This window comes from Tympanuchus pallidicinctus, unplaced genomic scaffold, assembly GCF_026119805.1.
Source record: "Tympanuchus pallidicinctus isolate F22 unplaced genomic scaffold, pur_lepc_1.0 scaffold5, whole genome shotgun sequence".
NCBI lineage: Eukaryota > Metazoa > Chordata > Aves > Galliformes > Phasianidae > Tympanuchus > Tympanuchus pallidicinctus.
In genome coordinates, this window is record NW_026294769.1 from 39,625,492 (window position 1) to 39,639,395 (window position 13,904).

Below are 13,904 nucleotides of genomic sequence, written 5' to 3' on the forward strand. Positions count from 1 at the left end.
GGATGGGGCCCACAGCCTGGGGCTGATCTCTGTTCCTGAGACCCAGTGAGAAAGGCTCTTGGTAAGATGTCACAAGGAAATGGGTTGCTAGGCATGGTACAGGGGTTGCTTGGCCCTGTGGCCTGACCCAAAGTCAAAACTTTGCATGTCCTTGTTCCTGACAAGGTGGAGTGTGGGTTTTTTTTTTTTTTGAAGCCTGGCTGTAGGGTTAGTGTTTTCTATCATGGTCAGTATAACTGCTTTGTGTCTTCTAGTTTTCTAACATTTTGTCGGTTAGCTTGCATGATGTCCAAACCACAATTCATCTGTCTGTATCCTCTCCAACTGTAAACCATCCGACCAAGGAAAACTACAGTTGATTAATCAGGCTTAAAGCTTATCTGGGCTTTACTGGGTTGTGATGTACTGCAAGGGAGATAGGTAGTTTTGGTGTAATGCATGGTAAGTAAGTGGCTGTCCTCAAGGGCATATGTATCAAACTATGTTCTTGCCTCGCTTGAGTTTTAACAGGTTGCTGATGAAAATTCTTTAACTGGAAGTGTTGAGTGTTACATCTATGAACTGCAGAGTCTGCCAGGCCAGAAGAAAATTTGCTTTTGTTGGCTAGAACATCTATCTAAATTTCAGTCATGCTTAATGAAAAAATGAATTGATGACCAACTCCCTCACCAGTTTTCTTATTTATTCTGAAATGCATAAGTTCTGGGTTTTTGTCCACCGTGTTTGCATATGTCTCATTAGTAATTCCTTTTACTTGTGATACGAGCTTGAACTAGAGTAAATTCAATTCTTGTGTTAGACATTAAGCAAGTTTAAGGATTGAAACTGCTTCAAAACGTGTGGGTAGCTCTCTCTGAAATGCCTCTATCGCGCTTGCATGCTTACTGCCTTCCTGTAGTTGTGACCAAGGTGCTGTACTGTCTTCAGTCATTCTGGTACATTGGAGAACCACTCTGGAAGCTTCCTGCCTTCCTTTCCCTAGCAGAGTTGTTGGGAAAGTTTTATGTCTGCATCCAACACCATCCAGAAAGCCTGAGAGCTGTATTGATCTAATTGTTAATGGTATTACATGCCGCTTCTGCTTCTTTGAATGTGAGTTGTTGTTCTTCTGTTACACACAAAACACATTTTGTGCAGTGGTTCAGTATGATAGAATACAATGGTATGGTATGATAGCAAGCATAGGTCTCATGTCACCTGCACGGCCTATCTTACATGGGTATAGCAAAGTGGGAAAGACTTATTTTGGATTTGCTTAAAAATCCTGCTACCCCAAGTATGGTTGGGTTTGCAACAAGCATCGTCATGAGTCCAAATCTGTTGAAGGCTCTAGGTGACATTTAATGGACTTTGTTATAGCAAAGACTTCTGAAAGTGTCCATGCATTCCAGAGTATTTGCTTTAACATCATAGTGGTGACTACAGAAAGCTAGAGAGGAGTGTCAGGGTGTAAGGTCTAAAGATCTTTCTCAAGCTTAGATTGTGCTTTTAGTTGTATGCTTCTCTTTTGCTTAGCAGAGTTCCAGCTTTACTTGTTAAGTGCTACAAATTCTTGAAAAGTTTCTTGTGAGAATGCAGACAGTAGTGTAATATACCTGATTCCCTCTTCAGCTTCATGTAATTGCTCTCATGTCTATTTCCGGGAATGTCTTGTCTTAAGATTTCTCCCAAGTAACAGGCAAAGATGGTGATGGCATATGGCTGCTTCTGTTTGTCCTAAAGTCAAACCAATTACTTTGCTTGCATCTCATGAGCTGTACAGTGGTTTTGCTTTCATAGGGACTATCAAAAATGAATTAAGTTAAATTGCAAGCCTAAAAAGGAAAGGAGGAAAAAAAATGCTTCACAAAGGAATGTATGCCATGCACTGCTAAACATCCAGCAAAATCAGTGAAATATAGCTCACCTTTCCCATTCTCCTACTTGCGTAAAATTTAAAACAGTTCAGAATTTGGTTTATTTCAGGTGTTATAGCCAGACTGTAATTAAGAAACTTCTGTATTTTGGACCTTACTCTTTAAGATGATGTGTGTTCCCAGAGCCCTCAATAGACTCAGAGGGTACACTGTTTCTTAAACATAGAAATTGTGGTGGCTGCGTCCAAATCTCAAGCTATTTTCAAGACCCCTCAAATCAGGAATCTCATTGGCATGCATGTCAGGATCTGTGAGTGAGTCACTCTTAATTACATGGTTGCATCTGTCTTACCCTTTTTAGGAGACTATAGCTAAAACTATGGAGAAATCGGTAGCGACTCTATATTTATAGAGTTGTCTTTTGCCTTAATTTCAACTTCTGATTTTTGTATTTTATGGTTCTCAGTAATATTTAAAGTAATAAGGCAATGCAATGTTTTTGTTTCCTTTCACAAGGAAGGAGTAAGATATCAATTGTTATGAATAAATTTCCTGGTATTTGGTGTTCAAGTCCACTACCTAAGCCTGTCTTCTCTTGTCACTTGAAGCGTCATTATACTTATTCCTCATTTAATTTTTATATATACACACACACACACACACACACACACACACACACACACACACACACACACACACACATATTAAAAGTGCACTTAACATACACTTACATTTCTTCACCCCCTTCCTTTGTGCTTCTGGCTCACCTATCATCACCAAACCCAGGTGCATTCACAAATATGCACGCTTTGTGCTTGTGAGCCTCTTGACTAGAGGTGAATATTCAAATTGAAAAGAGCCCTGCAGCCCAGTCCTCTGCATGGATGCTTGGCTTCAGTGTTGTATCCTCCCTGTGAGTAATGTTCTCTGCCATCTTCTTCCAATGCCATCCAAAGCAATTTCTTCCACAAAGGATATCACATCTCTTTTTACACATTTAGGGGTCCTGTTTTACTTGGCTGCCCACTGATAATTAAGAGCCCTAATTACTACTTTTATAATGTCTGTACTTATTTTCTTTTGTTTTTTAATTCCAGGTGGGAAAAATCCCCACCCAGTGGAGATGGGTAATGCATTGGTCAGCAAATCTGTTTTTTTTTTTTTTTAAATATGCATTTCTCTTCTATTAGATTTTCATGACTATGATTCATTCCAGGAAAATGCTAGACTTTCATTAAAAGGTTCTTAGAATAAATGTGTATTTTGTCCTTTTATTTTATAAGAAGTTAACTTTAAAAGAAGTAAGGAAAGGAAGTCTGGAAGGTCAGAAGCTGTAATTTTGTAAGCAGTCGTATGATTGTATTAAGGACTCTGTTCTGATTCCTTTCTTGATAAATGGTGCATGTCATAAAATGACAGCTTGTCTGCACCTGATGCATTTCCATGGACACAGAATGCTTACTCTGTAACTTCAAGTCCTAAATGAAACCATCTTGGAGACTAGGAAAGAGAATATCTGAGAATGTGGGTTAGAAATTAACATGGTTTAAACTAAACTCTGTTTTTTGCTTCTTCTGTGCTTATGTATGATTAAAAAAATATATAAATGCAGGCCATCAAACAAAAAATTAGTATGCTGGACTTGGTAATCTGCTTCTCACTTAAGCTTTCTGACATTTGTAATTAACATTTGGGAAATTAATGTAGTTTTTGCTTCTATAAGTATATTGTAACTTTCCCTGACAGTATGCTGTGGCTGTGTAGCTGCGCTCATTTGGAGCCTTGTGATGAAGTGCTTGCAGCTACCAGCATATTGATAGTGAAGCTCTTCAGGCTTTTGAAGAAGTTGCTGCCTTCCAGTTGATCCAATTCTTGTTCTAGAGCATTAGGAATATTTTCATCAGATTTCATATGGAGAATAAGGCTCATAGATTCTTGCAGGTGTCATTCTTTGGGATGAAACTCAGTGTTCGTGGGCATCAATGAGGTAGATTGTTTCCAGCTCTGTATAAAGTCAGAAAATACAAAAGTCAAGGTTCTCAGCTCAGAAGCAAAAGCTTCTATGTTTAAGACAGTTCTGTGTGTATTCAGCACAGTTAGTATAAAGTAATAGTATAGTACTATGTGAAATAAGAACGTGTTAACATCACTTGTGGGAAATATGACTTCTGATTGTTTTGGGTTTCTTTAATTTGATTCCGTCATCTTCTGAGTAGTTTAATGCCAAATAGGTGAGTGAATTAACTTTGTTTTATTGTGTTTTCCTTAAAAAAAAAACAAAAAACCACACACACGTTTTAGAAACTGCCAGAACTAATGGATATGGCCATTTCCTAGCTAAACTCCACTAACTAATGCTTCTGAAAATTATGTTCTCTAAATTGACTCCGACTCCTAAATTATGTCTGAGCTTTTTTTCCCTAAACCTCTAGAGATATAAAGAATAGTGACTCAGCTCTCCTGCCTGTGAAAATTTAGGGTATATTTAAACAGACTAAATCTTTTTGGCATAATGCCCACTGGCAAATATTTTCTTCTTTCTAGCTACATGTGTGGCTGAGGTTTCCTTTACCTTGTCCACATTGTTAAATAACGTTATTCTCTGAAGGATCTATGTTCTGTTTGGGTGCAGAAAGCACTCGTATCTCTTTCTGTGTATGAAGTGAATCCTGTTCATCTAAGTAGCGAGATCCTTAGAGCCGTCTACTTTTGTTTCCTGACTTCAGTTTCTCCCCAGTGACAGCGATTAAGGTAACGCCTAATCAAAGCATCAAGTTATCAAATGTTTAATCACCTGCTGCTGAGTTCCCAGATCAGCTTATTTCTTTGTCAAGAAAGCCTACATTTTTAAAGACTTTACTTTGGATTATAGAAACCTCAGGGTAGACTCAAGTGAGGTTTGAAGGTTTAAGTAGGTGCCTTTGGGATTGTTAAAATAAGAAGTCCATTCATTCGTGAATCCTTCTGATTTAAGTTTGGCTTCCCTTTCTTGAGATGTGTATTTTTGTAAGTACTGAAACTTTGATTTCACACACTTAGCAGGAGAATGAAAGAAGACGGGAACATAAATGAGGACAAAAACTTTTTCAAAAGGAAGTCCGAAGGCTTGTTTATATTGGACAGTGAAGCAGGAAACAGCATGTGTCATAAAAGGCTCTAGCTTGTTGGCTAAAGGCTGAAACTTGAGATGTAGTCTATATATATATCTACATCTATATATTTATATATATACATTATATATATATATAAAACATAAATATGCATAAAAATGTTTCTAAGTGAAATTCTGAGTATCTCAGAAGCTGATGACTGATGATTGCACAGATACTTTATATGTATTTGTTTACGCATGTATGCTCTCATACCATGCTTTCTTCTTTAAAAATGAATGTATTAAGCTCAGATGTGTATTTCCTGTAGATGCCTTGCTAGCACTAGATGCACACTTGGGAGCTCAAACCCATGTTTCTCGCAGACTTGTAACACAATGACTTATTCTTGCCAGAGAAGCAGAAAACAAGGAACTCCGATTTCAGCAGAGCAGAAATGGGGGAATTCATCTGTGAAGCTGAATGTTTTCAAAACAAGGCAGAATTTTTTCCTTTAGAATTTTGTCACTGTTGTATTTTAAGCAGTGATTTCTAGGGATTTTGTAGGTGTCTTATGTCCTGCCAAGACCAATTGATAAGTCTAGTAACTGTTACTCAACTTCAAGACAAAAATGTGTATAAGATCTTGCTTGAGGCACTGGTCAAGGAATGTGGCTGGAACAGATTCGCTATGTACGTATTTGTAAGCACTTACAGGAAGGTGCCCATCTGTCCCTAAATCCCCTCTGTTTCTGCTTGGTTCTGTTGTATCATTGTTTCAATGGCAGCAAATATTCAAGGCAAGCTGTTGCTGGTCCTATCCACCTGCCCACCACAGATGTATTTGCAAGCAAATGATCTTCTTATCTTAGGTTTAAGAACATTGAAACGCAGACTCAGGAGATTTCTCTGAAGGTTGGCCCTTGGAAACCTTTGATACCTGGCAAGTACTGTTGCTTATTCTGTGTATTGACTATGTTAGGCAACTGTTTCCTTCAACTTGTGCTTCAGTAGTTCTGAGATTTTTAGGGAGGGAATTCTGTGTTTCACAGTGTCTGTAGCCTGTTTCTTGAATTAGTAACAATGGTTGGAAGATTAATATCATTTGAAGTTGCTCAGAAATGCTTGATTAAAAGGAGGTTTTGTGTGCCAGCAGGAGTCCCTCTGAGCATGTATCTGAAGTACAACCACACCCCAGAAAACTCAGATGCTTTAGGATTTCTCTTTTATTTTATTCTCATTATGGTTAGAGCCAAGCTCACCTCAAGTAACGCGTTGAGAGAAAAAAAAAACATTAACTTAAACAGAGATTAAGAACATATTTCTGTAAATTGTGTATGGCTATTTTGCACGTAAGAAACAGCTTTTAGTAGATGTTCATCTGAAGAAGCCAGTCTTTTTGCTACCCTTACCTGCTTATGGTGGAGTTGGAGGACTTTGTCATTTTAACTTCTTTCTAAGTGAAATGGAGTGCAGCATATGTTTAATAAGGGCTGTTCAGCTGAGAGGAGACCCTGGTCAAGGGAGTAACATGGGAGTTGGGCTGGATTTTTTTTGTCTGCTCTGACACAGCACTCAGTGCCTGCCTTGAAGATGTCTCTCTGCTTGGGCCTGTTGCTTATATGCTGAAGCATTCCTGAAGCATGTCACTGAGCAGTTTCGGTGGAGAAAAATGATGGCTTGAGTGACCAAGGATTTATAACTGTAGGTTGCCTGTTAAATTGCAGGGCTTCAAGACTCTGCTCTTGGGACTCATAAATGATACAGGACAACTCCGGCTGACTGAATGCTCGTCCAGTATCACTAGTCACCTCTTTTCAGGGCCTGCAAGATGACTTTGATGACACATGGCATAACACATAATCACGAAGCTAAATGCCTTCCCTGTTGCTATGTCTCCAGGCAGTGCTGCAAGGAGCCTCTGGGAGTTCCAGGGGGAAGAGACCAGCCTCCTTTGGAGACCTTTGCTACATGTGAAGAACTTCAAACAAGTCAAGCAGATATATCGGGAGCTCAGAAGTTTTACATCAAGGTAAGGAGATTATTTTTATAGCAAACTGAAGTGGCTAGTATGATTTGCAAGATAAGAATTTCCATTCTCTTCCCCCTGCCCAATGATTCTCTGAGTGTTTTCATTTGATTGCAGAAACAACATAGTGCATTGCAGGTTAGAGCCAGAAGTAATTCCTTGTGATATTGGTAGAAATGTGTGTCTGTGGTTCTTTGTTGACAAGAAAGCAAACTTTGAGAGTTCAACGGTGTGCTGGGTTTTTAGAAATAAATTTCCTTTTAATTTCTACATTTGGAACTTGGAGTGGCCCCAAGTTATGGAAGCACTTTTGGATGTCTGCAGTAACAAGAGGAGAGTGAGGTTTGTGTATGCTGGATTTCTGTTTACCAGCACTAAAGTTCTCTTCATTTGATCATCCAGAACTCATTCGTGCACATAAGGGACAAACACTGGTGGATGAGGACAAAAAAGACCTCAAGAACTTTGTTAAACTTGTCAGTGCTACTTTGGGCTTTTGAATATACTATGATTTTATTAGAAAGACAAGATTTTGAATGTGGTGATGATGTGTGCCCTCTGAGTCCTTTATACTGACAAGATTGATAGAACTTTGTGTAGATGGTTGATTTGGGGAAAAAAATGGTAGCAATGGAAACAGTATTTTTCACAATTTAAGATTAAACTTAGGTCCTTCTAAAGGTCTTCCAACTTCTGCAATTTTAAAATAGCTTTTGCAAGGTGTTAACTTTAAAAATTGAAGGTTCTGTAAATAAATTTTCCTTAATTTGTCTAAGAATAGCAGATTTTTCTTGTTAATCCCTCACTGATCTTTCTCTGAAAGCAGGGCTCTGAACTAGACCAAAGTTCATCATTAAACATTAGTGGAGAAAAACTCAAACTGATTTCGATTTTACCATTTTTACATTCAGTATTTCACCCCATAAGGTCTGTTATATGTGCTTGGAAGTAAGACCACCAAGCAAGGGGAGGCCCACAGAGCACCCTCTGTATGCCATTCCCTTTCTCTCTGCTTCTCACGTCATTAAATTCACTTAGTTTCTTCTGTCTGCCAGCAAGGCCATCTTGAACAACTGAGGATACTGTATTGAAACCTTGGCAGAGCAGAAAAACTGACAACTGTATAATGACTTTGAATGGGAGGGCAAAAATCCTGAAATACTTATCTGTTCAACGTTTCCTTTTGTTACATTTACCTTGGGACTGCATGAAACAATACAAGCTGTGGTAACCACGAAAAAAAAAAAGCAGTATTTCTTTCACATGTTATATAAGAAGTACAGTTGTATGCAGTGAGAGTGTAAGGACCTCATAGGAGCTTTTTGCATAATCTTTAGTGTGCACTGATGCCCTTAAATGGGGTGGTGGTGGTGATTCATGTATGGAAGTGCAAGGTGCCCTGAGCTTTTGGTGGTGTACAATGCATGGATTGAAATGCAGCCTTGAATGCTGTTACTACTTCTAGTAAATCAGTTTATTCTGCATCTTTCTGCCTCTTTCTTCCCCTTTGTTGGACGGCTGTTCTGCTAACCAGAAACATATGATAGGAAGCAGCCAAATGTTCTGGTGAAAATCAAGGGCACTTTCTAGCTGTGAAGGTTTTCTATTTGCCCTAGATTTTTTTCATTGATACAGCTGTAACAATTGGTGTCAGTGATATGAATAATTGATCAAGGAGTTCTTGTTGCCTCAAGTAATATTCTGCTTATTGCTTCGCAGAGCTGTTGCTGTTTGTTATACTACAGCATTGCTGGTTTTTCCTTCGTTCTTTGCTCCTACCACTTTGTTCTCTGCCTCTCCTGTAGGAGCATGTTGTTTTTCCTTCAGTGTATTCCATGTGTTACTGGGAAATGGGTTCTCCCTTTTAATCAACAACAACATATTTCAAAATAATCCATGGTCCTGGGAACTGTGCAGTATACACATCTGGTTTCCCATAAGCATGAATTGCTGGCTTTACAAACGCGAAACATGTAGTCCTGGCCACAGAGTTAGCTCAAGTGTTCCGTAACTTGAGCCTGTATTTGAAATAAAAACAAAATTGTATAGCTTCTTTACCATGCTAATGGAAAACATTTAATTTGCTTCTTGAAGCCAACCAGAGGGATGACGCAATGCTGTTCAAGCAGATTTATGGGGCCTTTTCTTCTGCAGAAATCAATACGGCTTGGAGGTGCTGTACTGGGAGCTGGCAAGCTGACTGTGATCCAGCTGCGTTCAACTATAAACTTCTGCACCACAAACCCAAGCTGATGATTTTGATTTATCCAGGCATTGCTATATCTGAGATATTATGGGGTTGGGTTTTATTCATAGCTTTTTCTCTACTGCCGTTAATACTAGATTGAAGTTTCAAAATAGAAATCTGCTTATGATTTTTTTTAAGTTGTTTGGAGGTTTTTTTTTGAATTTCCTGAGTTAAAGTATAGCTCTGTCTACATGCTACACATGACTTTTAGTGGGATCTTTTCCCTCAAAAACAAAACAAAAAACAGCCTTCCATTCAAACTAAGTGTTAAGGGCTAGCATAACTTTCTACAGAAGAAGCTTTAATCGTTGAATGCCCTTTTTTTTTGTTTTGTTTATATTTATTACTGCTAGAACAAACAAAATGAGAGTGTTGCTTTTGCTCAGTCTAAAAAAGTTCTTACAATATAATTATTTTTTTCCTTAAGATGTGAAACAGAGTGAAGTTTCGTAGTAACCAACTTTTATGCCTTTATTTCCTTTCCCATTCCTCTCTGCTCCCAGTTAGTCTGCTTTGGCTATTGAAACCGTGTAGGAAAGAAATATCAACAGCCTATTATTTTCCTCCATAATGGAGTCTTCCTTAAACATTTTATTTCTGGCAAGAATTCTCTTCTAAAATAGCTCTTACAAAACGGTTTCTGATGCTGCTTTCTCCAAGTGATGTCTGTATTACCTATGGAAGTTCCTTGGTGGTGGTTCGTATGATTATGTTGATTGCCAGAAGGAAAATCAGAACTAGATAATTGCTTTCTAACCTTTTTTTTTTCCTTATTTCTGATCACATTTCTGTAGTAACTTTGATCCAGATTTCTATCATCTCTAACCATTTTTCTCTTCCATATACCTAACAATTTCATCATGAGTAAGTGGCATGAGATGTTGCAAAGAACTCGAAACTGGTTGCGGTGTAGACCTTCCTTAGAGCAGCCAAAGATGACAGGTAGGCTTGAGGTCCTTCTTGCTGGGTACGTGCTAGCAAAGAGGAAGATGAAGATGTGAGTTGTATGAGAGTCTTAGATTGGAGTTGTTTGGATTTTTCTTTTTTATTAAGATGGAGAAGATGATGATAAATGCATTTAAGATGGGGTGTAATGTTGCTGATTGTTTTTTTCTTTGGAACGGCTACCATTTGAGATCTGATATAAAAGTATATGGATCCAAATAATTTATAATGATTTTACTTATCTAGATGAATGTATCAGATCCACAGTCCTGAATTTGAATACAATTTGAAGTAATATTTAAAAAAATCTACCTATTTTTGGGGGGGAAAGGTAGTTCTAATATAAATACTGAATTTTTAAGGTGTGTTAAATGTATCTTTTGCTGTGACGGTGCTTTTTTGGTAGTAGTGTAGATGAGTGTGCTGAGACAGTGTGATTATTATGTTTTGAGTAAAGGTAAGGACAGTTTACATCTAGCATCTGCTTGTGTAGACATAATAAATAGATTTTTGGATATCAAGTATTACCGAAAAATTTTGAACAGCCTAAGTTCTTTTCTGAAATGCTTCCATTAGGTAAACAAAATGTTTCAATATGAGCTTCATTTGATCTCAGTGGCAGAGTTGGGTCTTTGGTGTTTGTACAGTCATGAACTTATTTGACATCTTTTTGCGTGTTTTGTCTCCTGTTAAAGAATACCAAATCATCAGAGGTGCTGCCTACTGCTACTCTCTAAAAGACAGAGCTATAAGGAGCAATACATGAATCTTCAGAAGGATGAGGCATAATTCCAACAAGCCATCCTGCCCTTTTGTTTAAAGAGGCCAGATTTTCCCGTTATTCAACCATTTCTACTCAGATGTTTTCTATCTGGAACTGAAATGCAGTTGGTTTCAGAAAACAGGTTGACATGCTGTGGAGAAAACATACTGCCAGTGGGTTCTGGTCTGAGCATTCTAAAATTCTCGTTGACATGAAAGGTCTGTCACTGGCAGTCTGGGCTGAAATATGCCATAATACTTTGAAAGCTACACTTTATTCAAAGTTTACATTTACTGCAGCATATTTGCTTTGCTTGGTTATGGTAGTAGCGCTGTATTCCCATATAAACACTAAAATGAAGTTGTTAAGAAGAACAGAAATGCTTGCAGCATTTGCACTAAAGTTCATGGAGCATGAGATTAGCTCTATTTAGGACTTTCCTACTTTGAAGGGATTAAAAAACCTTCTCAGAAATGGATAAATACAAAAAACATTCTCAGACTAGCGAAGTAGTATGTAAGTGTTGAGAAGAAAGGCATTTAATTATTATGTAGAGAATAATCTGAATTGAAATGCCATGTGGAAGCCACTTTATAATCTTACCTTCCTACATATGAACTGAAAAGCAGGCAAAAGTACAAGGCATGACCTAAAAATGGTAGTCTGTAAGCTGCTTTGAATATGTTGGCTTATTTTTATCTAGCCTGAAATTTTATTTTTCTTCAAGTGAAACCTGATTCTACCATTCTGCCTATTGATGTTCTCATGCTTCTAACTCTGCCAAGCGTAGCTATTGCTGCTTCATATAAAGAGTGGAGTCTGAGTCCTACTGGAAACAGAACACTGTCTGGAGGATGCAGACTTGCTAAGAAACTTAAATAAGATAAGGCTAATCCTATTGTATGCTTCCACTTTAGGAGTTAGTATGGAAACTTGCCTTTCCTTATTATGGCCCCGTACTACTGGCTAGATGCCTTATTGGATTTCTCCCCAGGTTTTTTTTTTTTTTTCAGAACTGTTGCCTTGGTAGACATTCGTATTAATTATATTTCATGCATTTGTGAATTATTGTCCTGTTGTGCCAATTTCCAGACTTACAGGGGAAAGAAAGGCTCTTTAGTTTTTATGGGTCATAGAAGGTAAAAATGTGTCCACCTAGACTTTTGGTAATGGCAAACTTAGTTTCGTTGATGAGGCATGTTTCATTTTGAAATGTTTTATATAAGTAGAAATAAAGCAAGGATTAGTATGCTAAGTACTTGTGGTATTTTGCTCAGCTCATTTGTAGCTTCAGAAGAATTACTGTGCCTTGAGTAGACTTCATTTGAAATGTATGTTTGAAAGTTTGGATGGAGACTGAATCAAAGTTTATAATCTTGTCTCCTGGAAGACTTATTGTCAAGTATTTCAGAAACAAATGTAAGAGTTTTCTCTCAGGTGTGGAAAGATAATCTAATATTTACCTTGATCGTCTCCATTTTGAGTTTAAACTTCAGTCAATTTAGTCTGTTCTTTAATCTTCTGTGTTCAATAATGTAACTGCTGTATGAAAATCTGATTTTTTGAACTGTGCCAAAATATTGGTTTTACCAACTTCCTGTTGCAAAGATTTCCACGGTTTGTAGGTTGCTTTAAAGCACATTCATGCAGATTTAAATGCAAATATGTATGTTTAATAATTGATTACAGCTTTTTGCCTTGTCCCTTCCATTTTTAGACTATTGTCATGTTATCAGCATGCCCTTAATAATTTTAAGTGCTTTCTAGAAGCCTCATTTGGTTTAGACAGGAAAACTATTGCGGTGCTCTACCCAGGATGTTTTTCAAAATAAGATGCAAGAGGAGAATTTCTGACTTCAGAATGAAGTTATTTGAGTTCTCTAAACCAGCCTTAGCTTTCTTAAAACATGCAGCTTAATAGAAGATTTGTAGAGAATTAGGGTATTAGAAACATGCTTTTCTAGCTCCCCTAAAATTGATTAACTACTGTAAATAAATCCTAAGCAATGATTGTGTGCATCAAAGTAAGTGACTAATATTTGGTCTCTTTCCTTTTCTTCTAAGGAATCTGAAACCTTGGTAAGTCATATAATTATCAGAAGGTTTTGACTCAATTGGAAAAGAAGCATTCCTGGGTACTTGAAGTCTAGATTGAGAGAAGAAATTTTTTGTTCTTAGCTCAGCAACTAACTTGCTTCATGGCCTTGGGCATGTCCTCTTGGCTTCCTTGCACCAGTTCCCCATTGTATCCACTGCTGCCACCACCACCATAAACTCCTTTGCGAGCTTTGGACATGACTGTCAAAGCTGTTCATTATTCAGAGCAAACTCTGCTTCATTTGCTATGCAGTTACTTAAACTGCAGTGGAAATACACAATTGAGACTATAAAAAACTCCAACCAATGGAATAAAATCAGCTTGTGCAATGTGCTTTTCAGTAATGTGGATTTGATTTAAAGTAGTTAAATTTTAGAGCTGTCAGTTTCTAGAAAGACTGGTGGAAATAAAATTGGTTAAGAACAAGAGTACTGTGACCAAAATAGTTAAAATAGGAAGGGAAGTTCCATCCTAAAATGAATACGTGGCAGTCTTATTGTGCCTGAGTTTTAGCACTAATGTTCTCTGCCAAGTAAATTAAATTTACGAAGAAAAGCTGGACTGCAAGTGTTGGACTGCTAGTATTTTTTTCAGGAGGTTAATGTAATGAAGGAGAACAACGATAAAAGGAAGCTTAACGTTTAAGAGTGGAACTGTGAGAGATCTTTTTGTCTGTGTGTAACGTGAAGACTGAGTGTCTTGTTAAATTTACTGTTGTATGTTTTCTGCTTAGTTTTTCCATGTGTGCCAGAATGTACTCAGGGAAGAGCCATGAACTCTTTCCCTTTTTTCCTTCACGAATACATTTATTTCCTGTCTAACATTGGAAAAGAGGAGCAACAAAGGAGAGGTTTTGTTAAATACAGTAAAATCTAA

General features: G+C 37.6%; 1 protein-coding gene across 1 annotated transcript in view; it reads left to right on the forward strand.

Moving 5' to 3' along the window:
- The window catches only part of LOC128091267 (serine/arginine repetitive matrix protein 1-like), a 99,179-nt gene that overhangs the window by 19,966 nt on the left and 65,309 nt on the right, over positions 1-13,904 (forward strand). Inside the window, exon 3 of the mRNA XM_052704331.1 lies at positions 6,848-6,977. Within this exon, the coding sequence (XP_052560291.1) occupies positions 6,848-6,977 (130 nt within the window). The remainder of the gene's footprint in view (positions 1-6,847; positions 6,978-13,904) is intronic.